This window comes from Phodopus roborovskii, unplaced genomic scaffold (assembly GCF_943737965.1).
Source record: "Phodopus roborovskii unplaced genomic scaffold, PHOROB, whole genome shotgun sequence".
NCBI lineage: Eukaryota > Metazoa > Chordata > Mammalia > Rodentia > Cricetidae > Phodopus > Phodopus roborovskii.
In genome coordinates, this window is record NW_026126418.1 from 24,346,011 (window position 1) to 24,372,457 (window position 26,447).

Below are 26,447 nucleotides of genomic sequence, written 5' to 3' on the forward strand. Positions count from 1 at the left end.
ACAGTGTATAAGACACTATTGAATAAAGCACAAGAATACATATTTTGGAGAAAAATACAAAATTTTTAACTGATCTATATTTTGCATATTAACAAACTTCACAACTCTATAAAAATTTTTTTGATGTATCCAAGTATGTGGATTAAACTAACTGAAATCCGAGAAGTGCTCCAAACAAAATAAAAGGAGGGACAAATCAAGTAGAACAAAACATAATGGTAATAAAAGTGGACTCTAGGTATAAGTTAATAACATGTTTTCTATTAATTCAGTGAACCCTTAAAACTTTGGCCAGGCGTAGTGGTGCATGCCTTTAATCCCAGAATTTGGGAAGAAGAGGCATTAGGATCTCTGTGAGTTTGAGACCAGCTTGGTCTACAGAGTAAGTTCCAGGACAGAGAAACTCTGTCTTGAAGAACAAACAACAACAAAAAACCTTTTTATAACAATAAATCAACCTCCCAAACAAATATTCAGCACATGAAAATTGACAAACTTTATTAAGAAACATTAGTAGTGGGTGGTTTTTTAAAAAGAACATAAAAGATGACAATCCACAAGACATATACAAAGATAATCAAGATATTAAATACCATTTGAATTAAAGACCATAATTCAAATTGCTAATTATAATCACCGTGTTTGGTGAAGCAGTTGTGGCTCTCCATGAAATTCATCCATCTTCTCACGAAAGCTAACAAGATTCACTTCAAACTCAATCACGTAATTTACTGCAGCCAATGCTGAGAACACGGTGCTAAGCATGCACTGTACCAGAGAGCATAAGATGCTGTCTGGACAATCTTTTCTCCAGGTGTATACTCAGCCATCTTTTAAAGTGCAAGCTACAGATGGGCTGCTTCCTAAACAAAAAGTTGTAAAAGACACATCTGGGACAGCTATCCATCACTGCCATATTTGGTTATATAACTAACCCAAGAAAGCAGGCAGTCCTTCACTGACTGGCTCAGTCCAGCTCTCACTGTGCTACCAGCCGAACATGTACTCCATCGCTCTGGACACAAGACTTTCATCTTTTTTTGGTGTTTGTCTGTCAGAAATGACCTATTAAAGCACACACAACAAAGAAGAAAGAGGAAAATGTGTTAGGTTACATTTCTTTAGTGGCATTCAATTCTACAGTGATGTCTAATTTAAAATACGAACAACAAAATTACCTTACAGCATTTAACTAATTAAGTTTGACACTAAAATTTGGATTTTTTAACAAACATTTCCAACTAGAAAACAGACTAAAAAGCCAAAGCTTCCCAGAAACAAGGAATTTAAAATACATATTTTGTTATGTTTTTAAATAACAAAAAACTCCAATTCTAAATGACTCCAAACTTCAGGCAATTCCAACACAAAATTGAACCACCCATCTGACTAGCACGCACTCATGCAGGTAATCAGGACTTGTGCCAAAATCCAGGACCCTGATTAACAAGTACAACAAAGTAAGCATCATAATTCCATACCATTCTTCAGAGAATGGAATGAATTGCTCTACATTTTTTTTAAATGACAACTTTTTCATCTCTGATATTAAAAATTGGTCATCTCTTGATAACTGTTACTATTACACAGCAAGGGTTTTTTTTGGGGGGGTTAGTTAATTTAATGACTTTCATAATCAACTTAATAAGGTTTAATATTTTCTCATGCCAGCAATTGTACAATATAGGTGTTCTGGTGTGTATCCAACTGTAACTGGGGGGGGGGGGGAGGGACTCCTTTCAAGATATTTTAAGAAATGTTTTCTTCTGCTTTGCAATATGGGAGATCAATCCCAACACCTGTGCACATGTTGGATAAGCACCCTACCACTGAGCTATATTCCCAGCCCAAACAAAGAAAATAATTCAATGTTCAAGACAACTTTCAAACTGGTGAAGGCTTTAGCTTTAACATGGGAAATGTAGAAGTTTGAAAGTTTCATCAAAGACAATCACCAGAAAATACTTAACTGTAAATACACACACACACACACACACACTCTGCCTCCACCTAACCCTAAATACCTGGTAGTCACTAGTGGAAGCCTTGTATGCTGTGGCAAGAGGCCTCATGGTAGAAACCCTAGGAGTGCTTCCGGGCTGTGTTGGAGTACCTAAGGTCTTGATTGGTGGTGTAAAGGCTAGAGATGGAGATGGCAAGGCTCCCCTGTCACTGTTTTCCATGACACTCTGGAAAAACAAAGAAACACAGGATACACCATCATCTTATACTATGTAATATTTCACAGAAAACCTTACTAAAAAAGGCTACCAGATTTGATCATAAAGTTTTCAAATAAATTTAGCTTTGAGAAGACAGTATGTTTCTGAGCTAGAATTTGAGACCTAACCCTCAGCCACATCAAACAGCCTCAATCTAATTATAATCCCTATGAACAAGAATCTGAGCAAAATGGAAGTTTGGGAAGAAACATAGTTCCAGAGAGAATGGTAATGAAGAGGACCAAATTATGTGATATACATGCATGAAATCTCTTTTTTGAAGCATCTCAGGGCAGACCCTATGGCAGTCAGCAAGAGCAAAACAAAAGAAAACCCTAATTCATGCAACTGTGCAATTACTGTTATGCCATCAGCTAACCTGAGGGAAGAGAGGACTGTGGGGGTCCTGGGTACTAAGTAGCTTCGGACTTTGAGTCCCCCTTCCTATTCAGGCTTCCCTTAAGGAGTCTACAACAGAAACACCATCTGCTTTATTCCCTTTCTGTGTGTACTGGTAGCAAAGTGCCCAGTATGTACATTCAGGTTGCATACCCTTATTTCAACTATGTTCAAACGATTGTTTTAAGCTACAATGAAAAGTTTAAGTTCTACTCACTAATGTTGAAAAAGTACAAATAAAATGAGCTGTAAAGACTCTGAAACAGAAATGAGTATCAGAAAGCTTTAGCTATTATTTATGGCTAACTACCAGTTAGCATCTATGTGAAGCAAGTGTCTGTGAGGACACAGTACCAGTCATTAGAGTTTACTGACCCTGATGCAGCTCTGAGCAGGAGGCAGAGTAGGTTAGTAGTCCAGAGTCTAAACTCCAGGCCTCACTTTAATAGCTTTACACAGGCTCCTTAAGCTCCTCAGACCTTTTCTTTTTCTTTTTTTTTTTTTGAAAAATAAGTGTGTAGGCAGATTATCTCTAATACCTTATAATTACTTTTGGCCTACTGCAGTACCACACTACCACAGACACCATTTTACAAACTAACAAAAAGAAGTACAGTGAAGCTAGGGAACAAACACTAATGTCAATACGTATCTGTGCTCTCATACAGACTAAGTCATTTTCCTTAAATCACACAACTTACTTTATCTATACATGGCTTGACGCCAATCATGATGGACTCTCCAAATATTCTCCCATCTTTGCTTAAGGCTTTCCGGGCTTGCAATTTAGACTGGTAACGAATATGCATCCAGTTGCCTGTGTTAGACATCTGCAAAGAATGAAGTTATTTCTTAAGAAAACAAAACACATACCCAACATACAAACACAAGGACAAAACTTTCATTTTTTTTATTTGGTACCCAGTAAAAAAATTGCATATTAGGATTCAGAAAGATCCTATGGAAACAGCTTCAATAATCCCTATTCAGATCTCAACTCTGTAAAATAGAACATGTGGCAAATATTCCCTAAAAGTAAAAGGAACTCTCAAAAGAATTTTCTCCTATAGGAAAGTTGTATTAGCAACTATCATGAAATTCTAAAAAGTTATACTTAGTGTTAGTATTCAGGCATCTGTACTGGCCTGTCCTTGGAGTTCTGACAGGATACACCCTCAGCTGTAGCCACTAAGAGCACCACCTGTGCAAATTCACTATGTTCCCTATTAAAATGGCCCCGCCTACCTCCCATCCTCCTCTTTCTTTCTCTCCCTCTCTCTGTTCCACTCTCTCCCTCTCCCTTTCTTTCTCCCTCTCCTTCCTTTCTCCTTTTTCCTGCTGCTCCTGTCTCCAGAGACTGGTCTCCCCCCATTCCCTTTTCCCTTTTTATGATCCCTTCCCCTAATAAAAAAAGCCCTCTGCTTGAACCCTGTTGCATAGCATCTCTCTCATGCACTGTTTTTCTTAAATTACAACACTAGTGAACATGACTTTGTATAGAACTGAAATAACAGAAATGCAAACGGGGTATGACCTACATATGGTCTCTGAAGGCTGTTGTAGGATAAAGAACTCTTAAAGCAACCCCAGCAGTTCTACCCCAGCTTCCTCTGTTCCCAATAAAGCTTAAGAGAAAAACATTAACATAGTATGAGATGTATTATTAATATAGGAGGCTGTGATCTATTTAAGAAAGGGAGAGTGGATGGGCCCTGGAACTCTCTCTCACTCGACTCTATTCCTTCTTAGCAAACACTACAAAAGTTTGGGTCTTCTAGTCTCCCTAGCATATATTCTTTGAAAATAAAAACTAAACTTAAATTTAGAAAAAGGACAAAATTCAGAAGTAATGTTCTTCAATTTATAACGTTTGTTTCCATAACAAGATCTTAATTGAAGGAAAAAAATATTAGCAAGTCTTACCACATGCTTTAAGATATTCCCATATTGTGCAAACTGTAATAATATATAAGAAGCAGATGCTTGTGGAAACCTGGGGGGAAAAATTGCCCAGACAAAACCGTCAATTTCCATTATCAATACAAAAGCAAACTAGCAAATCACACTTCCTCCATAGTATATCAGTCACTCAAAGGCCATACCTTAAAATTACTTTTGACTCAGCTAGTCTCCATTCTCCGAGCCCATCTCTAAAAATCTCTTAAGTCCCACTACCATAGCTTATTACCAGAGCTATTCAACAGTTAGCTCTATGGTCACTTTTAGTAAAATCCAATATTCTACTCCTAAGATGCTCACCCAAGATAATGGATGTTTTATTTTTTTGTTATTATGACCCCAAGTTAACAAAAATGTTAAACAAGCAAAGAGAGAGCATATAATGTATCTGAGAAATACTTCCCTTAAATGATCAAAATAAAATGTCTCCTTTAAAAAAAATATGCTTCATTAAACACATATGAAATATTTAAAACATAAATGTAATAATATACAGCATTATAAAAATCTTAAATATTTTTTAAAACAATGGAAATAACTCAGATACCTTTTCTAACTACTGGAAATCTTCAAAGTCACACTAATACTCCAGAACCTGAAAAGCAGACTAAGAAATAGATAGACATGCATGCTCAACACTGCTCCTACTTTATGAGGGGGAAGAAAAAAAAATCGAAAATTTTAAACACTGGAAAAGCAAAATCAAATAGCCAGCTCAAATGCCAGGGCCATGGGGCTTTGCAAGGTTTCCAATTTGAAACAAGGGAATGCAGTTGTCCTGCTTCCCAGTAAAGCAGTCAGCAACAGGCAAAAAAGGTCTTCAAAACAGTGATCACCATGTCTTAAAGGGAAAGGCCAATTACAGTTGGGGACAAAAACAGGATATAAGACTTTTCACCATGAACTCTTATACACCTGTTGAATTTTTAAATGTTAAAATAAATTAAATGCACAAAAACCCAATAAACATTTATTGTCCACTATTTATTCTTCCTTCAAGGAGACCTATGTGTTACCTTTAATATTTTACTCCCATAATAAACATAATAAGGTCCAATATAATTAAGGCAACCACACTTTGAGAACTAATCTGTATGTACTATTTAATGAGTTGTGACCTCTGAAAAAAACACTTTTCTGTCTATAGTCCATTTTCCTCATCTGTGCAAGTGAAAGATATACTGGTATCTCTAAGGTGCTTAAACTATTATGCCAACAAAGGTTATTCTGCTGCATCTAGGAATGTCATCACGTTTCTATCTAGGAGTGTCACCATGTTTTTTTCTACTAGAGACTGACTGGAGTGTGCCACCTTTGTGGCACAGAACATAAATGGATCTCAGCTACCAGCTCTAGTAAGCTGAGATGACTAAAGCACAGAAGGAAAGGGGATCCTAAATATAAAGGGACAGCCTTGCCTGCAACAACTAGGAAATAATTTGGGAAGAGTATACACAAATGGTCATTATGATATAAAAGTTAAGTTCTAGCTAATTATAACCAGGATGTGGAGGGTATTCACACATCTCCAACTCATAACACATCAGCCATAGAAAAGAACTGATAAATAAGCCAATCAAGGTAAATGCTGCCAACTGTTCATAGTTGTAAACTCTAGCAGTAGGTGTATCCATGTTTGCTATCAAGTCTTTCAAAGCTTCTGCACTGTTCAACAACATGATCAAATATGGGGGTGAGGTAATTTTTTTAAAAGGTCCCTATTCTTACCCAAATACAGTCACCCAAGTGTCATCGAGGTGATCTTCTGAAGTCAGAGAATCTCCTTGAGTATAAAAAGGATCCAGTTGGGCAGGAGATAGTGTCGTCTTTCGTGGCTGACCAATATTTGCTGGACTAAACATGCTTTGTCCTATATTGATAAATTTAGGAAGTTAGTTACCAATATAAACAAATATAATTGTGGCTAGTGGCTATTTCATACTGTCATGACAATCAAAAATAATTGGGATAATTTATCATTTTGTCCTTGAGATGGGATTTCACTATATAGTCTGGCTTCAAACTTGCAATCCTTCTGCATCAGCCTTCTGTGTTCAGATTACACTTACACGCCATCACAAATGATTCTGCATTTGGTTATTCTAAAATTAAGTACTAATGTCACATCATACACAACTTAAACATGTGCAAATTCCCAAAAGAAAACAACAGAAGCTCCTTCTCCCCAACACCCCATATAAAACCCCCATATAAACTCTTGGGGATAAAACCAAGAGTGTCACAAAAGTGAGGCAACTGCACTGTCACTGAGCTACACTGCAATCCTTGGTTGTTTAAATCACATGATTCTCTTGTATCTGCTAGGGTTAAAGATGTATGCCACCAAACCTTTCCTTCCTTCCTTCCTTCCTTCCTTCCTTCCTTCCTTCCTTCCTTCCTTCTGTCCCTCTCCCCACCCTCTCTCTTTTCTTTCTTAGTTTTTTGAAACAGGGTTTCTCTGTGTAACAGCTCTGGCTGTCCTGGAACTCACTCTGTAGACCAGGCTGACCTCAAGCTCAACGGCGTATGCCACCACTGCCTGGCTGCCACCAAACCTACTATAATATAAACTTATTTCATCTCAAAGGTCTTGTCAAGACTACATACTTCTGAAAAATGAACACAGAAGTGATTTATTTAATTCAGGAAATCACTTCACACATATGGAACAACACTCTTGATGTTACTGGCACTGCAGTATAAATCTTAAAAATATGAAACAAAGTACAAGCATCCCTAATGGAGTCTAATATGTAGAACAAAGACAAACAGACATTTAATGTTAAAATGCATATAATCCTAGACAATCAACTACAATTAGCAAAGAGAGGGGACACAGGAGAAGACAGAATTAGGCAGAAGGAACACAATGCAAACAAACCACAGCAATGATCAAGAGTGGTGACTAGGAGAAAACAATGACTAGTGCAGGGCCCCCAGAAGGCCAGGGCTGGTGTTGAATAAAAGCAAGGAAGACTGAGAATATCAGGCTCATGAAGAAGCCCTTACTTATAAGAAGCAACCATAAGGGCTTTGGCTTGTACCTTAGAAGAAGCTGGAAAAAATAAAATAAAATAGAAAACTATGAGCAATAGTAACAACAATAAACAAGAGTGAAATATGTGAAATAAGAATATAGAATCCCATTAAGGACATATCAAGTCATTCCTCAAATGTGTGATTTTACTCCCTGTAAGAGCAGAAAACAGGAAGTTAACAAGAAAGGAAACCATGTAGAAGGCAGTTGGAATTCCCATTCCAACAGGCAATCAGAAGCATAGCTCTTCCACAGTAATACAGTTAAATTTGTATTTACCACAGTACACAAGTGTAATCCAGAGACCTTAGGCCCCAGCAAGATCCTCTCAGGCTCAGGCTAGACCAAATTACCTCTAATGATAGATAATGCAAAGTTTCATTTGCCTTTCATTCTAGCCCCAGTGAGTACACATGACTTGTCCAGGACTTTGTCATGTGTTGGATGGAATGAGAAGCAGCTTATAAAAATGCAGCTGTGTCTTATTAAGCCAGACACTGACTGTTAAAAACATAAAACTTCACCAGTCCTTATCATGAAAACTACTTACTTTAGAAAAAAAAATTCTTTTCAAAAATATTGATTAAATAAAATGGGTTTACTATTAAGTATACCACATCCCAAGCCCCAAAAGTTTACTTTTAAATGAACATGTATTTAAAAGTTTTGCCTTAACTTTCCATTTTTAAATGAGAACACAAAGAACTCTTTTAGCTAATAAATGAACAAATTGCACTGAGTTAAGTCTTAACATCACACTTTGTACCCAGTGATCGGTAACTCTGTTTCCTAACCATCACAGCCCACTCTATCCCACAGTAATTACATTCAATGTATATTATTTCCTTATGCACATTGATGACCAAGTACCTAACAGATACAACTCATAGGAGGAAAGGGGGTTGGGGCTCGTGGTTTCCAGAGGATTTGAGGCCATCACAATAGAAAACACAAAGTGGAACAGCTGTTAATGACAATGGAAGTGTGAGGTAGAGTAAATGTTCACATTGCTGCAGACCAGGAAACATGAGCAGGCTGGAACTGGAGGCCAAGCAATGAATCTACTCAACTACTTTCACCAGTAGACCCTACCTCCTAAGGGCTCCATAGCTTTCAAAACAGTACCACAAGCTGGGAAAAGAGCATTCAAAACAACAAATCTGTAGGGGACGTTGCAGATCCAAACAGTAACATCCCACCTCTGCCCCAATGTTTCCAAGTCATCTGGTGATATGAAATGTTTTTTGTCTACATCAAAAGTCCCCACAGTTTTAGTAGTATAACACACTTCTAAAGTCCGAACAACAAAAAAGCAAATTAAAACTATCCAATAAAAACTAGTTTAAAACTAGTTTAAAAACTAGTTTCTTCTAACTGAAAAAAAAAAAAAAAAAAAAAAGATCACCTAAAATTTCAAACATCTCAATTCTATAAAATATGCTATATAACATGGGCCAAAGAAGCCATTTAATCTAACCTATTAATGTAGCCTTTACTTTAGGAAAAGGTTAGATCACACCAGATCCACTAAGCTTATTAAAAATTTCTTCAAATGGGCCAGTCTGATGACTCAGCAGGAAGTAAAGGCACTTTAACCTAGACAGATGACTAGAATTCCATCCCTGAGATCCTCATAGTGGAAGACTCAACTTCTACAGTATGTCCTCTGACCTCAAGGTGTATGCCATGGATGGCATGCATGCATGTATACATACATACATACATACATACATACATACATACATACATACATACACACACACACAATATAAATGGAGAGAAAGCAACAATACAAATAAACAAACTAAAAGTATACTAGCTACATATATGCTGCTAACCTTAGTTTTGACTGTCCACTTGACACAGGTAGAATCAGGTAGAGAATCTCAATGAGGAACTGGCTACAGCAGCTTGGCCTATAGGGATGCTTGCAATGGATGTTGTTGGCTGTATAACTTAAGTGGAAAGACCTGACTTCTGTGGGTGGGGCCATCTCCTGGCTGGGATGCAGGATTATAAAAATGGAGAAATTAGACTAAGCATAAATATGAATGCATTAATTCACAGTTCTTTGCTCTTTAGTGTGGATAATGTGACTAGATGCTTCAAGTTCCTGCTGCCTTGATTTCTACACAATGACAGGCTGTAGTATGGAACTGTAAACCCAAGTTGCTTTTGTCAGAGTATTTTTTTTTTAATCAATACAACAGGAAGAGAAACTAAAATATCTTATAATACACCAAGTCTCTTTGTCATCACAGGCAGATTTAATAGGTAAAATCTATTTTTAAAATGAGAAATTTAAAATAGAACATCCCAGGGACTGGAGAGTTATCTCACAGATGACCTGATGGGAGATGTCATTATGTATATATGTTTCTCATACTGGTTAATGAATAAAGCACTGTTGGCCAATAGGAAAGGAAGATAGGAGGGACTAGGAGACAAGGAGGAAAGAGGAAGTAGTAAGTAGGAGTCAAGATGGAGAGTCTGGAGAAGGCAGAACCAATAGACGCCTCTAGCTGGTAAGACCACATGAAAATACATAGATCAGCAGAAATGAGTTAATAATTAAGACAGAGCTAGGCGATAAGAAACTAGTAACTGGCCAACAGCATTTATATCAAATAGAGTCTCTGTGTGTTAATTGGGGCTGGAGTGGCGGCGGAACAAGACCAGCGACAGTGGGCAGAAAAACCCTACTCCTTACATATGGCACCCACGTGGCTAATAAGAACTTCCACTTAAAATTTAACAGAAGCTTAAAAAAGGGTTTTAGAAACAAAAGAACACAGACAAGCAAGGTTTCTTGGTAGCAGCATTTTTCTCGGTTGGACTCTACTTTGTGAGAGACAAGCAGATTATTTCCACGGCTCCTTTGAGGGAAGGTTCCTGACTCAGCATAAGCGGCAAAAAACCGCAAGGCTTTTAAGAAGCACTGCTAAGAATTTATTGGTGTGAACGAGACCTTGCAATGGCAGTAACCACATCTCCAAGCCGGCAGCATGGGGCTGGATGGCAGTGCAGACCAAGGCAGTAAGCACAGTTCTCACTGCTGGTGGTAAAATAGCAACCGCCATCCTTGATAAACCTCGGCAGAAACAACAATGACTTCCATTTTAGCAATGTTGTTTACCAGATAAAAGACTCATGGCCAAAAAAAGATAAAGATTTACAGTAAAGACAGATTCACATTAAGTAAAAGCTAAAGGGAGAGAGAGGGAAAAAATGGTTTTAAAAATACAGAGAACAGCTGGGTGTGGTGGCACACGCCTTTAATCCCAGCACTTGGGAGACAGAGGCAAGCAGATCTCTGTGATTTCAAAGTTAATCTGGTATGCAGAGTAAATTCCAGGAGAGATAAGAGTTACACAGACAAACCCTGTCTCAAAAAATAGAAAAGAAACAGAATAATAAAAAAGCCACAGATGGAGAGAATTTGGATACTATATGGTATTATATTGTCTTTGTATTGTTTGACTGCTGAGGAAACAACAACTGTTAAAACAAATGCTGCTGAATTAATTCAATTTATATATTTTAAAAATGTTTTGACTCAAAAATTTAAGTCTAAGGACAAGTTACTGGGGAAAAGGATTTCTATTTTTGTTTCCACAGAAAATGAAAAGCTGTGGATTCCTTCCAGACTAATGTGGTTTCATCAAGCCAGACCCCCTGAAACAGAATACCAGGTGATCCTACATTCAAAACAGCTGGACAAAGCAGCCTTACAGACTACAGCCAGGATTTCTGCGTCTTCTTAGGATCCCCATTACAGCGCCCCCTTATTAGCAGGAAGTAGTTTGGAAAGAACAACGCCCAAATTCCCAAATATTGTGTATAAATGTTTGTTTTCATTTAAATGGGGTTGGTTTATAAGTGGTTAATGATCACAGCTAATTCTTTTCAAAGGTAAAAGGGGGGTTATGGTATAGATATGAATACTTTGTTTTGGAATGGATTTTCATTTATTAGTACAATTTAAGGTCAATTTTGTGATATGTATATTTCTCCTCTTATTTAGGAATTGTGTTTATATAGCTCATTTAAATATAATGTATAACTTAGTACAAATTATAGCTAGTTACCTATAATAGTCAAAATTAATAGTATTAGTTAGGTTTTACAGATATGCAGAGATGTATTTGAGATAGATAGGCAGGCATTCTTCAAATCTTTCAAAGACCTACAGAATATGGCATTTAAAATGGTTTAGAGTTTTTCTTGACAGTGAGACATAAATGCTCCTGGCAACACCACCTGCATCAGAAAGGAAGATGGACATCGAAGAAACGCATTATGGAGTTTACTTCCAATATGGCAAGACTAGCCACTTGGACAAGATACTGCTCTTGTCTGGACTGTCTGACTTTATACTGTATAAACTGGACATGCAGGACCCACAGAAAAGTGACTGCTGATACAAGATGGACATTGCTACAAGGTTCCTGCTTCATGGAAGAGTCTGCCAGAGAGTCTGCAAGACACAGAGAAAAGTGACTAACAAATTGCCAATACAAGAAGACATTTTAAAGTTTTCTGCTTTGCTGAAGAGTCTGCCAGACACAGTATAGCCTATGGGCTGAAGATGGAAGTTTACAGAAGAACTTCAGGTGACTGACAAGGCAAGATGTCTCTGTCATTTCTAGAGTTTGTATACTATCCTTCTGTGGTCTTTGAAGGAGTTGAAGACAGATAGTTATAGTTTTCCTTAGTTACTGGATTAAAGATAAGTTACATATAGGACTTTAGACTCACAAATATAGGATAGATGATAAAATAGTTTCTTTTAATCTTGCTAAATGTTAATGGACTAAAATATTGTTAACTATGATTCTTGATAACTGTTGTGTTATATATTTTGCTATGTTAAGGTTAAAACCCTTCTTTTTATTTAGACAGAAAAGAGGAGATGATGGGAGGTGCCATTATGTATATATGTTTCTCATACTGGTTAATGAATAAAGCACTGTTGGCCAATAGGAAAGGAAGATAGGAGGGACTAGGAGATAAGAAGGAAAGAGGAAGGAGTAAGGAGGAGTCAAGATGGAGAGTCTGGAGAGAACAGAACCGCCATTCCTCCACTCTCGGTAAGACCACGTGAATATACATAGAAATGAGTTAATACTTAAGACAGAGCTAGCCAATAAGAAACAAGTAACTGGCCAACAGCATAATATCAAATATAGAGTCTCTGTGTGTTATTTGGGGCTGGCGTGGCGGTGGGACAAGACTGGCAGCGGGAGGAAAAAACCTTACTCCTTACAATGACCTAAGTTTCCTAGCACCCATGTCAGGCAGTGCACAACTGACTGTAATAGCAGCTTAAGGGGATCCAACGCCCTTTTCAAAACTCAATAGGCACTGTCTTTACATGTACATTCACACAGACACACATAATTAAAAATAAATCTTGCCAGGCATAGTGTCACCTCGTTAATCCCAACACTTGGGAGTCAAAAGCAAGAGGATCTCTGAGTTCAAGGCCAGCCTGGTATAAATAGCAAATTACAGGTCAGTCAGGGCTACACAATAATGTCTTAAACCTAAATAAATAAACCTAATAAACCATCCCTTTAAAATCTAATTAATTTTTTACAAAGATATGCCTTTAGTAAGTCAAAGACAATAAAAGGTACATTAGTATAAAACCTGAAGCCAATTCAATTTTTTATGCCCCGTATAACCATTAAGATGCAGTTTAGTTATGCTTTAATCACTTAATAACCTTCAAACAAGAAATTAAATTAAGGCTCAACTTGAGACAACCATTATGACCTTTAAAAAGACAAATCAAAATTAAGTCTCAAATGAATAAGCAATCTAATTTTTGCCTTGTCAACTAATCTAAAAAATGTAATTACTTATACTAATAAAAAAGTATTTACATAAGTTTAGTAAAATTGCTCCCCACCAATTTAATATTTAATTGCTCCACTGCTTTCACTTCCTTTAAGTTAAACTTCTGGTACCAATGCTCTATGCTTTGTAAGATGAAAATACAATGTGCCTATCAAACCACATCAGATTGGACTCCCTTGGTAAATCACTATCCAAACATCCTTCATAAAATCAGATTAAAGAGAGGGCAAAAGTGCTTATTATCTTTCAGGTAAAGAACAGATCCAATTATTTCAAAATAATGAAAATAAAAGAAAAAAATTATAGGAAATTTCAAAAGGACATGATAAGTGAACATTGGAAGAGGAGTTCTTGGTCATGTCACCTTCTTACCAAGAAAACAAGGAGCACAGATGTGTAATAGAGTTTTGCCTCAGTTCAATGTACCACAGGGCCAGCCTCTGTTTGGTTCCTAGGAAAAAATAACCTACACCCAGGAAATTCCCCAACAATACAAGTGTCATGGTAGGCACCTCAGATTGACCCTGATAGCTTATACAAATGAGGTAACTCAGGGTCATTCCAGACAGATCACAATAGCACTTGCAATGGTTTCTGAGAGCCTTTCACATAAATTATCAAAACTTAGGCTTATTTTGGTAACCCCCAAATTTCTATCCAACCCATCTAAGGATATGATAGTCACAGCCTGTGTGTGAAGTGAAGATGAATGGTGGGTGCTTTCCTTACAGTGTATGGTCTGACACACTCACTGTATCCAGATGTACCCTGGACAATGGACAAAATACCTAATGAAACAGTGAAAGGAACACCTCGATTCCTTTGAGTCTCTCAGACCTAATAACAATCATTCTAGAAAGTCTCTTTAGCATGGATGTATAGCTGCCAAGGGCCTACTGCTGCCTTGACTTCCCCCACAATGATAGACTGTAACCTGAACTGTCAATCAAACAACCCTTTCTCCCTTACCTTGCTTTATCACGGTATTCTGTCAAGCAACAGGTAGAAACTAAAACAACAGTTAAGTCTTTCTCGTCACAGATAAATGCAGTAGGGAAAATCTATTTCTAAAATGATTTCTAAAATGTTTAAAACACAACATGTGAGAGGCTGGGGAGATGGCTCAGCTGTGTAAGGCCCCTTTTTAAAACCAAGGAAAACTAACCTGAGGCACATATAACAAGGAATGTAGTACTGGGCCTCCTCCTGCTCCCCTTGGCTTCTGCAGCCTGCTTACTTAGAGAACCCTGGGCTACCTGCTCAGGTGTGCTCTACGTAAGTTGGACCCTCCCAAATCAATCAATCATTAATCAAGAAAATGCCCCCACAGACTTACCTACAGGTCAATCTAATGGAGGAATTTTCTCAAATGAAGTTCTGTCTTCCCAGAATACCCTGGCTCCCAATCCTGTGAGACCAAAGATTTTTATCTCTGAAGAAAAAGCTAAACCCAGTCAATGGTGGCATGGTGTCACACACCTTTAATCCCAGAGGCAGAGGCAGGCAGATTTCTATGAGTTGGAGGTCAACCTGGTCTAGAGCTAGTTTCAGGGCTGCCAGGATTGTTACACAGAAAAACTGTCTCAAAAAACCAAATCAATGAGCCCCCTCATAAAAGAGACAATAATAAGAGGGTAAAGTGAAAATCTATGTAATGAAAATGTACTCAGAACACCAGCCAGGCAACTTTGATGTCTGTTAACTTTTCTTTGAGAAAAAAATTAAAAGGGGGGAAAAACCTACATTCACTGACATTAGCCTCCAATTAGCTCTGCCCAAAATATTCAGCATATTATCCAATTCTCTTACAGTGCAGCATAGTAAGAAACAAGAGAGCTTCTGTTAATCTTGCCCCAAATTCCAACAAATGTGGACGGACCCTTACCTATGCAAAAGATTCCATGCAGCTAGCTTTTTCATGTCATGTTCAATAAATACATTTTATCAACAATGACAAAAGAGGAAATAAGTACAAAAAGGGGGGGGGGAACAGTATAGGAATTAAAAAGAGTACTATTAACCTCAGCTGCTAAGACATAAAGAAAGAAAAGGATGTTACATTTCTAAGTTCATTCAAAACAAACAACAACAAAAAAAAAAACCATGGAAATTAAGATGTCATAAAGAAAGACGCATTGAGGAATTCTGAAAAGGTGGCATTCAAATGTGCATGGTAATAAAGAGAAAAACAGAATTACTCCAAGGGATCCAAATACAAACAAAAGGAATTCCCCAAAAAGAGGAAGCAAAGGAAAGCAAGCACCTAAGATCCAGACTGGAAGTTCCTCAAGAACGCCTTATTTAAAGGATCCATCAACTCCTGAGAAAAAAAAACAGAAGAAAATCTCAAAGCAAAGCACACTGTAAAACTGAGAACACAAACCATGTAGAAATCATAAATTTTCCTCCCAACAGTCATGAGTTGTCATGGCAGATAACTTCCATAGAACACTGGAAGGTAGAAGACAAAAGAACTCTGTCTCTGAAATTCCAATCTCAAATATAAAGATTACATAGAAGCATTTGTGTTTTACGTATTCTTCGAGCTTTATGATAAAACTACTCAAATACATAAATACATGCTTCATCAAAAAAAAAAAAAAAAAAGGAAGATACACAACTAGAAAAAGGCAAATCCTAGGATAATAGTTTTCCACACTCTAAACCAGTGAACTGCCAGGAGAGTGATGTTCTCAGCTTAAAACAAGTAACAACAAAAAAAAAGTGCTTGTAGCTGGTTATTTTATTTAAAAAAAAAAAAAAGATAAGTTTGTATCATAGAAACAGAATGTTTGCTTAAGAGAGCAAGTAGCACAGAGAAAATTAGATTAACAAGAACTGCAGATGGAATACGGGTAGAACACTTTGCTTAGGATACTCAAGGCCCCAGGTTCAATCTCCAGCACTAACAAAATTAAGATAGAGAAAAGAAAAAAAAAAGTAGACTAATGAGTAAAAAAAAGGCAATTTTGTACAAGTTAGTGATAACTGTCAACTTAATGTAGAGTCACCTGAGGTCTCAAGTGAGGAACTGACCAGATCAGATTGGCCTGTGGCCATTCCTATAGGGGATTTCCTTGATTATTAAATGATGTGGGTATCCTGGAATATATAAGAAAGCTGGTTGAACATGGGTCTGCAAACAAGCTAGCAGGCAGCATTTCTCATGGTTTCTACTTGACTTCCTACCCCAACTTTCTTCAATGATAAGACTATCATCTCTAAACTGAAATGAACCCATTCAGACAAGAGTGTAGATATATCATAAATTAACTCAAGAAAAACCAGCAAAATTTGAAAACTGAAATTCAAAACTTAGTAATGTAAGTACATGTGGTTAGCTAAGTAATAGTCCTCTGGGAAAACTATGTCCTAAAACCTGAAGTCTGTGGATGCTCATTCAGTAAAAGAGACTCCAAAGACACAATTATGAATATAAAGATAGAGTACCCACCATAATTCAGGAGGACTCTAAACATTTTTTGCAAGAGAAGTGCACTGGTTACTTTATTACTGTAATATGCACCATAACCAAGGAAACTTAGAAGAGTTCAATTGGGCTTATAGCTACAGGGGTTTTAGAGTCTATGGTGGTGGGATAAAGACTGGATGGCAGGCAGGTGGAGCAGCAGCTGAGAACTGACATCCTATCCAAAAGCAAGAGGCAGAGAGCCCAGGGAGATGGTATGAGCCTTTTGAAAACCTAATCCTCCCTATACAATTCCACCAACAGAACACTAGGTATTCAAACACGAGGGCTGTTAGGGGCCATTCTCATTCAAATCATCACAAGTGACACAATAATGAAGCATAAGCAAGCACACAGTAAATCTCATGCCAGGATAGCACACAACATCACTTCATCAAAGTTGCAATTTCAGAAACTAAAAGTTTTAGGAGTTAAGCAAGAATGCAACATTCTTTAACCCTAATATAAGAACTAAGAAATAGCTCCAAGTGAAGTCTACCTTTTTTCAAGTTTCTCATCAACTTTCTTTTCTGCATCTTGCTTACTATTAGTCATGCCTGAGTCTGTATATCGGCTAGATCTTTTCAAAAACTATTCCTTTTTACTTGTGCCTCATTAAGGCTTCTAATACACAACAAATTCCTTAAATTCAAAGTAAAAGCAGCAGGGTATCTATCCCAGAAGTCAACTGATGGTAAATATACCTCCATGTCATTATTCTTGCTTCTTATATTCCATTTCCTTTTGTTATCCTTATGTATCTACACAACCATCTTGCTCTTGGATTACTCTAGAAGTCTCCAAAAATTTCTGTCTCCCTGTTCCCACTTTACTCAAAACCTGAAACTATTCTCATCATAGGACCAGTCTAATTCTCACTGTTTTACAAGCTTACTGAACTCAGATCGCTATTATGGTGCTCTGCAAAGCCCTGTAACCCTGATCATGGAGTGCCTCTCTAATTTCAGAGACTTTTAAGCAGCCTCTCTTTCACTGGGTCCTCTTCAGTCACACCTGTCTCCTGTTCTTCCACAAAAACCCCAGATACACTCTGTATTCGCTGTTCCCTTCCCTCTCTCTAAAACACCTTTTTCTCGCCCACTCCAGGTTTTTGAACAAAATTTTATTTTTTCTTACCTGTGTAAAATAATGCCCCCAATCAAGGATGTCCATAAATTAATCCCCACAATATTCAGACTATCTTTTGTAGTATTTGGCAAAAGGGGATTACAGTTGCAGATAAAATTGAGTCTGCTAATCACTGGTTTTACAACAAACATTATTTTGAATTATTCAGGAGGGTGATACATTCACAAAGATACTAAATAAATGTCTGGAGATGTAACTACAAGAATGGTCAGTGTGGAGGCATATATCTTTAATACTATAATTTGGGAGACAAAGGTGGATCTCTATGAGTTTGAGGCCAGCCTGGTCTACATAGTAAGTTTCAGGACAGCCAGGACTACATAGTGAGACCCTGTCTCAAAATAACAAAAAGAATAGTCAGAAATATAAAGTTCCTAACATTAAAAATGGAAGAAGGAGACCATCAGTCAGAAATGTGAGCGATCTCTAGAAACAGAAAAGGTGAAAAGTGTTTTCTCAGAAGCCTCTCTACATGAACAGAGCTTTTCCAATGCCCTCATTTAATCTAATAAGAACTATGGCATGCTCTTGACCTTCAGAACTGCACCACAACACACAGTATGGCTCAAGCTATTATTCAGTTTAGGGTAACTAGTAAAATAACAATAGAAAACTAAATCACTAATCTATAAAACTCCAAGCCCAGCCAGAAAAGGTAGTATGCCTATAATCCTACACCCAAAAGCCTGAGACAGGAGGGCTGGAGGAGGAAGACTAGCCTGAACTACTCAAAAAAAAAAAAAAGAAAGAAAGAAAAAAAAGTTCCTACTCATACCTTTCCTCTATACAAAATGCATTAGCTTGTAATGCACTTCATAAACATAAATCCTGTAACCAATGTTGTCTATTTGAGGATTATCTACAGTGTTCTGTTTCACACAGCTTGTTACTAAGCAGCTAAATACATTCAGTGGGAATAATAAATATGTACAAAGGACCATGTTCTAAGGATGATACTGATAGTAATTAAAATGTTGTTAAAGAAAAACTAGGGATTATCATCATCAGGGGCTGTTAGATTACAGCTTGGTGCCAATACCCTCAAAACACCTGTATTGTTTGTTCTGAGTATTCTTTCCAGTTGCAACAACTATTTTATACAGTTTTTAATAACTCAGGAAATATTTCAAAAGTATACTAAGTATGCATTCTTAAATTCTTAATCCTTTTTGTTAGACTATTCTATCTATAAATTTAGAAAGCAACCTCTGCAAAGCATTGAAGTACTTCCTAGAGGAAGTCAGAGAATCTCAAATCTAAAGAGTCAGACTGTTGGCAATCACCAGAGAACAGAGTTTGAGTAAGAGTACTCACCAGTCACTGGTGTTGTAACTCCAACAAGAGGACTCTGCATCACTGAAATGTTTGTCTACATGAAAAAATAAAAATTAAAAAAAAAGTTCTAACTACGCACAAACACAGTAATTTACTAAAAAGCCTTCAACAGAAACTAAATTACTATAAAGGTACTTACTTTTTATCTGTCTGACCAGTATGAACCCAAACATGGAAAGATCAAATTTCTTTGGGTCTTTTAGTATACATTTTAAAATAAGAGACACAGGGCTGTGAGATGGCTTGGTGTTAAATGCTCTTGCTGCCAAGCTTAACACCTGAGTTCAAGCCCCAGAATCCACACGATGACAAGCGAGGACCTATCCTACAGGCTACTTTTGGCCTCCACAGTACACCTTGACACTTACTTGCCCACAACAAACATACACAAACAAAATAAATAAATAAAAACATAGTTTAAAAGACATTATATTGGATTTTAAAAAAACTAGGAATTAATAGTAACATGATAACTATTTGGGTTTATTTCCCAATGTACAATACTCACAAACTAATAAGTATAATGGGAATTTCTTCAAATCTTCAAATCACCAAATTCATATAGAAAAATATTCAAATAATAACTTATATTTAACACTATCAGTATAATCTTACAAAGAGGAAATGTATCATTAAGCATCCTTACATAGGGAATATTTTAAGGATTTAAAAACCCTTTTTTATAGGTGCTGGAGAAATGGCTCAGTGGTTAAAAGCACTTGCTGTTCTTCCAGAGGACCTGAGTTTAGTTCCCATCACTCGTGTCAGGCAGCTTGTACATCTACTTGCTTATTCTATGCTCGTGTTTACTCCAGAATAGACATCAGGGAAAACTTTCTAGTAACTGACCTCACTGTGTAAGCACACAAACACACAAAATGACTACTTATGGAGCACGAGAATTCATGTATCACCTGTCTTCTTGATGTCAAAGGTGTTGATCCAAGTCCTGGACTGGAAATGTCATCATATATACTTCTAACAGGTGGAGCTCCACTTTTATCTTTATGAGCAGGTACAACTGGCTGTGGTGGTGAACCCCCTAGGATATACAAAAAAACACAGTCCAGTAAAAAAGCAAACTAACCATTCATCTTTCTTCTAAGTATTAATCTGTGGTTGTGAAATAACAAACTCTTGTTTCCTACAGCTATTCCACATTTAAATGTGTAACAGTCACCTGGGGCTCTTGTTTGATGTCAGACTCCAATTTATAAAGGCACAAATAGAACCAGTGACTACACCGGTAACAAGCTCCCAAGTGATGTCACAATGTTAGTTAGCAGCAGACTGCTCTTTGAATAAAACGGTTTCAGAGTAAAGTACTACTGGAAATTTTGGTTTTTAAAAAATACATGAAATGTTGCTTTCTCTAGTCTATGAGTAACATTTTAATATATAGTGTGATTAATCCCACAGCTACATATAGTAGTGATATATGCCCTTGGTCCTATCCAGGATGAGTTGGGCAGATCACCTGGATTACAAGGCCAAGGCCAGCACTGACAATATATTAAAGACCAATCTCAAAACAAATAAAATATTATGTCATTTCTTCCTTGAAAGTATGTATTAAACAACCCCATTTATATTTATATATATATGAATAATTAAAACACCCCAGTAAGAAATTTGACTATCAAATTAAACAGACCCTATTTACAATTCTTATAGTAGAAACATTTTTAACAATAACATAGAAAAGAACCAACTTTTGTGACATAGTCAATGTAAACAATGAAGCAACCCTGGCCTTTAAACAAATACAAAAGCTTCTACGGTCTTCTAGCCATGCAGAGCCCAGTCTACGGAAAGAGTCTGAGCTGGGTCCAGCTTTACATTGTCACTAAAGAGCAAGTACTGTCCAATTATTACTTAGCTTCAGATTCTTCTTCTGAAATAACTATTGTTTGAAAAATGGAACTATTCCTAGCTAGTTTTTCAAAGTATTTTGTTGTTGTTGTTGCTATTGTTTTTGAGACAGGGTTTCTTTGTTGTGTATTTGTAGACTTGGCTGTCCTGAAACTAGCTGGGTAGAACCAGGCTAGTCTCAAACTTAGAGACCCACTTGCCTCTGTCTCCTGAGGCTCAAACTGATTTTTTTTTAATGATGTAAATATAAAATGATTAGCATTCAACCTAGCTCACCACTTAGTCAAGACGCTAGAAAAAACAAAGTATAGCTTCATTTTTCATGGAGTTCTGTGGTAGTTGCTTTATTGGTTTTATACAGGTGGCCTGTGGCTCCAACTAACCTCCAAATCACTATGTGGAGGAAGACTGAACTACTAATCCTACTGCCTCTAGTTCCCAAATGCTGGATTATAGGCTTTCTCCACCTTGCTTGGCTATATTTATGGCTTTTTAGACAGGCTTTTAAGGTCCCAGCTTGACTGAAATTCCCTGTGTGACTCACATTGGCCTTGAACTCACAGTCCTCCTGCATCAGCCTCCTGGGGGTGCTGGGATTATAGAAGTTCGCTAGAAGGCTGGGCTAAGGCATAACTTTATAATAAAAGTATTTAAAAAATAATAATGTGTTGGGGAGGGAGAATGCTGCACCATTACTTCTCTGAAATTCTACTATGCATACTGATTACCATAACAGTACTATAAGCAATTATCCCACCTGCTAGCAAAGGTGATCTCATTTCCATTACTCCTACTGAAGGGCCACTAATTGATCGAGGTTGTGGAGTCACAGGAGCTGGCAAATCCCCCATTAAAAATCCAGGTAAGAACTGGGCATTAACACCTGTCTTTGGAGATGTCGGTGAACCCAGCATCATTGGTTCAGATCCTAAATTTAAAAAAAAAAACAAAACAAAGAATAAAATAAAGCCATTTCTGTTATATCTAACAAATAGATACAACAATTTATAATAAAATTGAATAATTAACCAAAAAAATTATGAACTATAGTTGAATTTATCTTTAAAGCTACTAAGGAGTCTTTCAAAAATGTACAACAGTCTTGTATCCACAATACTAACCTTTCCCTCATTCCCTCATGCCAGAGATCTAGCCCAGGGCTTTGCCCATGCTACACCCACAATGTTAACCTCTGGAAGATGTTCCTGTTTATATTATTTCAACGATAAAAGCACTCTTTGAAATCATTGGCTTATTATTTTAAAAGAAATCTCTAATACAAGCAGAATAATCTTTTCTAGTTTCTACTGTGTAATCAAAAACAAGGAGTATATACCAATTATATACAACTCTTAACAAATCAGAAACAATGGGTTTAGTCTCTTTTTCCCTAACATAAAAGATTGAATTATTTCCGTGATAAAAAGGAGATCATGCACATCACAACATTAATAATGTTATAATTTGCCTTTTAACTTATTTTCAGATCATTTACCATTTATTAGAAAAATTATTTGGAGAACTATAATCAGTAAAAGTTTCACTAGCATGGAGCCATTCTAAGAGAACACTTCACAATCATCAACTTTAAATTAATCTTCTAGGGTTGAACAGAGGCCTCACTGGTTAAAAGCACTGGTTATTTCCAGAGGACCCATGTTTGATTCCCAGCCACCCACATGGTGGCTCACAAAATTCCAGTTCCATGAAAGCTGATGCCCACTTGTGGCTTCTTTAGATAGTAGGTACAGGTAGTACATAGACATAAATGCAGGTAAAATACCCATGCACATAAAATAAAAGCAAACACATATCTTAAAAAAAAATTATCTTTCTCAAATGGCTGCTATGATTATTCCCATTATGAAAATAAGGAAATTACAACTGAATTTCAGAGTAAAATTAAGCCATAAGAAAAGCACAGACTACAAAGAGATGTGGATTCAGGTTCTCTTAGCAAAATGGACATGAGTCATGCAGAATCCACTCATAGATTTTTATTAGAATAATAAGCATAACATGTGACCCAATAGCTAATATTCAGTAAGTACTTCATATTAATTAGTCCACCAGTGTCTTACAATACCAAAACCTTAGTAAAGCTTGTACAATTTGCATTTCTGCTGATGAACACTTAATTTTCTGGCTTAGACAGTAAACATTTGTATGATTTATTATACCAAACAAGTCTAGTGTTTGACATTAATAGTTATGTGGTTTAACTCCTAAATACTTGTTTTCTGCTATTCAAAGGCTTTCAATTACTTATTCTTCACCCTTTCTCATTTTTGCAGACCTAGACATTAACAATGAAAGTTTAAAAAAGAGGGAAACCCCAAAGCAATTCAGAAGGGTAAAATAAGTATCAAAATAACGTGTAAAAAATAGCTAGATCTGTGGGTGATGGCAAATGCCTTTAATCCCAGCACTCAGGAGGCAGAGGCAGGTGGATCTCTGTGAGTTTGAAGCCAGTCTGGTCTACTGAGTGAGTTCCAGAACAGGCTTCAAAGCTACACAGAGAAACCCTGCCTGTCTTGAAAAAACAAAATCAAAAAAGGCTATATTGCAATTCTTTTATGAAGTACTAATTACACAGTGATCCTATATATTTCAAAAGAACATCAAACTCAAACCAGAAGTCACAAAAAAAAGGTATATTCTGAACAGATATTTAGAAGACTACAGTAACAAAATACAAGGTTTTCTGTAACAACACAAAATACATTCCATCATCTATCTACAAAGGGGAAGGGAAATTATGACAAGTGTAATTATTAGGTCAAGGGCTGGTGAGGTGGTTCAGTGGGTAAAAGCCCTTGCCACTAAGCCTAAACTCAGTCCCCGGGCACACAAACATACATACAGGTGCACATTATATACAGAGAAATCTAGTTAGGTCAGAAAAAAACACATCGTGATAAAGAAACTAGACTGTCATTAACCATCCCTTCCTTCACGGCTAGACTTAAAAACTTAATGATGCCGGGAGGTGGTGGCCCACGCCTTTAATTCCAGCACTCGGAAGGCAGAGGCAGGCAGATCTATGTGAGTTCAAGGCCAGCCTGGTCTACAGAGTTCCAGGACAGCCAAGGCTATACTGAGAAACCCTGTCTCAAAAAGAAAAGAAAGGAAGAAAAGAAAAAGAAAGCTTAATGATTACATCCTGAATGCTTTAAATGCCACTTCTCAATCTCTGCCACTAAATATTAAGTACCGCACTGTTTTACTCAGGGAGCAGTGTGTAGTGAGACGGGCCTGGGAGAATGTCAAACCAGCAGATACCTGGAAAATGTTCAACATGTGAAGCTGAACAATTAATATCAGGGAATGGAAGAAGAGTCTTGGCTAAGCAATTTACAAGGATGTGCTTGTTCACAATACTTACTAACCCAACAAACATGCGCTCCAAAATGTCACTGTTGAACAGAAATACCTGGACTCGCTAATGAAGTTATGAAAAATACACAGGTCGACATCTGGGCACAAGTTTTTAATGTAACTGTGTATCTACAACATTAACTTTATAAGTGCAGTTTTTATGACACTCTGAAAACGAAATCCAATTCGTAGCTAATCTTAAAAGACACTTTTTACCCAAAACGTGGCAAGCATTACACACCATTTGAATCTACAAAGCTAATTCTGCACAACATATGCCATGTTCGCTCCCTTTTCCAAGCTCAGAAAGTTACAAACTAATACTGTGATAAGGCTACGCAACTGTAGACTCGTTGCTTTTGTTTTCTACTGTAAAATATAACCGTTGTCATTGCTCACAAAACTCGGAGGGGGTGGGGAATCAACACGTTAATGTACTAGGCTTCTTTTTTCTTCCAAAGACGGCATATTCGGAAATTTCCCCCAAACAAATAAGACCCACTAGTCCTCCAACAGAAGAGATCCACATTCCCAAGCAAAGGGCGTGGGAGGAGAGGGGAGCCAGGTTGTTTCTAGGTCATACTCTCATACACAAATCCCTTTTGCAAAGGACCCAGAAACCTAGGCGGCTCGGCGGCAGCGGGTGAACACAGCGCCCCGGGGGGGGGGGGGTCACCGCCCACCCACGTGCATGCTTTAGGGGTGCGGGGCAGGGACCACACCGGGGCTGGCGCGGTGCAGGGCTACCGCGATGTCACCTGCCACCGCGCTTCCCTCTCCCTCCGAGGTACTAGACGGCCGCCTCCGGGTCCACAGAGCGCTAGCTGTGCCATTAGGGAGGCTGCGGTTCACTCACCCAGCGTGGGCGCCTGGGGATCCACAGCAAACGCTGCCATTGCAAACGGCCGACACCACTCCGGCAAGAAGCTTCCCAATTTTCAAAAATGGCGGAAACTCCCCTCACGGTTAAGGCCGCGCAGCCTTCTGGGTTGCGTAACTTCCGACCATGCTCTCTGCGGAGGCTGTGGGTGCATCCGCCATTTTGGAAGAGGGCAGACTTCTTTGCCTGGGATTATGAGTCTAGCTAGGAAAAGGTTTTACTACCAATGAGTGAATGGGCCAGTGGGAGACCACTCCTTCCAAGAGAATGGCTTTGGTCACGCCTCAGGCTTCCTGATAGGCTGGTGTTTGTGCTTCATAGAAACAATTTCCTTTGCTCACTTGATAATTAGTGTGAGTTTCCCCAATGTCACCTGATAATTGGTGTAAGTTTTGTCACTGTCTTCCATCAACTTTCCTAACACCTGGAAAAGTAGGCTTAATGAAACTGTATATTCCTTTTTTTCTCAACAACTTGATTTCTGCACTTGATATAGGACATTCATTTCTCAAAGTATCTGCACAACTAGATGTAATTCCTATCAAATGTTGTGTTATGTAGGCACAATTTAATATTAAATTAAATTAGTTTATCGTGTGTTAATACATACAAAAGAATATAGATAAGGAATATATAAATGAAGGCCATTGTGCCCATGACATTCCTGCCCTCCCCTCTTCGCCCTGTTGTTTTTTCCCTTAGGGTACATTCATGTATTAATGGCACACGTCTACATAGGATGTATATGTTAAAATGTTAAGTTTCTCTGTTTGCAAACTTAATTTAAAAAATGTGCTTTATGTTTTGTAATCTGTGATATGCAATGAGCATTTCCCAACCTTTCCAAAATAACATATCTTTTGCTATTTCTTTCCATACTTTCTC

At 37.5% G+C, this 26,447-nt stretch overlaps 1 protein-coding gene across 1 annotated transcript; it reads right to left on the reverse strand.

Annotated features, from left to right (window-relative positions):
• Positions 1 to 472: 472 nt before the first annotated feature.
• Nup35 (nucleoporin 35) lies at positions 473 to 25,658 on the reverse strand. The gene is made up of 9 exons (XM_051184376.1): positions 25,539 to 25,658; positions 22,062 to 22,232; positions 20,347 to 20,474; positions 19,412 to 19,466; positions 6,309 to 6,450; positions 4,545 to 4,614; positions 3,323 to 3,451; positions 2,025 to 2,189; positions 473 to 1,065 (listed from the first exon to the last, which is right to left on the reverse strand). Exons 1-9 carry the CDS (start codon positions 25,576 to 25,578, stop codon positions 988 to 990), a joined length of 978 nt encoding a protein of 325 aa, XP_051040333.1. The 5' UTR covers positions 25,579 to 25,658; the 3' UTR covers positions 473 to 987.
• Positions 25,659 to 26,447: the final 789 nt, after the last annotated feature.

What these genes read in the sequence shown, in the direction of transcription:
- Nup35 (XM_051184376.1), bottom strand. Translation starts at nt 25,578, where the DNA reads ATGGCAGCGTTTGCTGTGGATCCCCAGGCGCCCACGCTGG. An exon ending in CTTTGACATCAAGAAGACAG is followed by an intron (nt 19,467 to 20,346) that starts GTGATACATGAA and finishes TTTTTCATGTAG; the next exon opens with ACAAACATTTCAGTGATGCA. An exon ending in AGTTACAACACCAGTGACTG is followed by an intron (nt 6,451 to 19,411) that starts GTGAGTACTCTT and finishes TTATCAATATAG; the next exon opens with GACAAAGCATGTTTAGTCCA.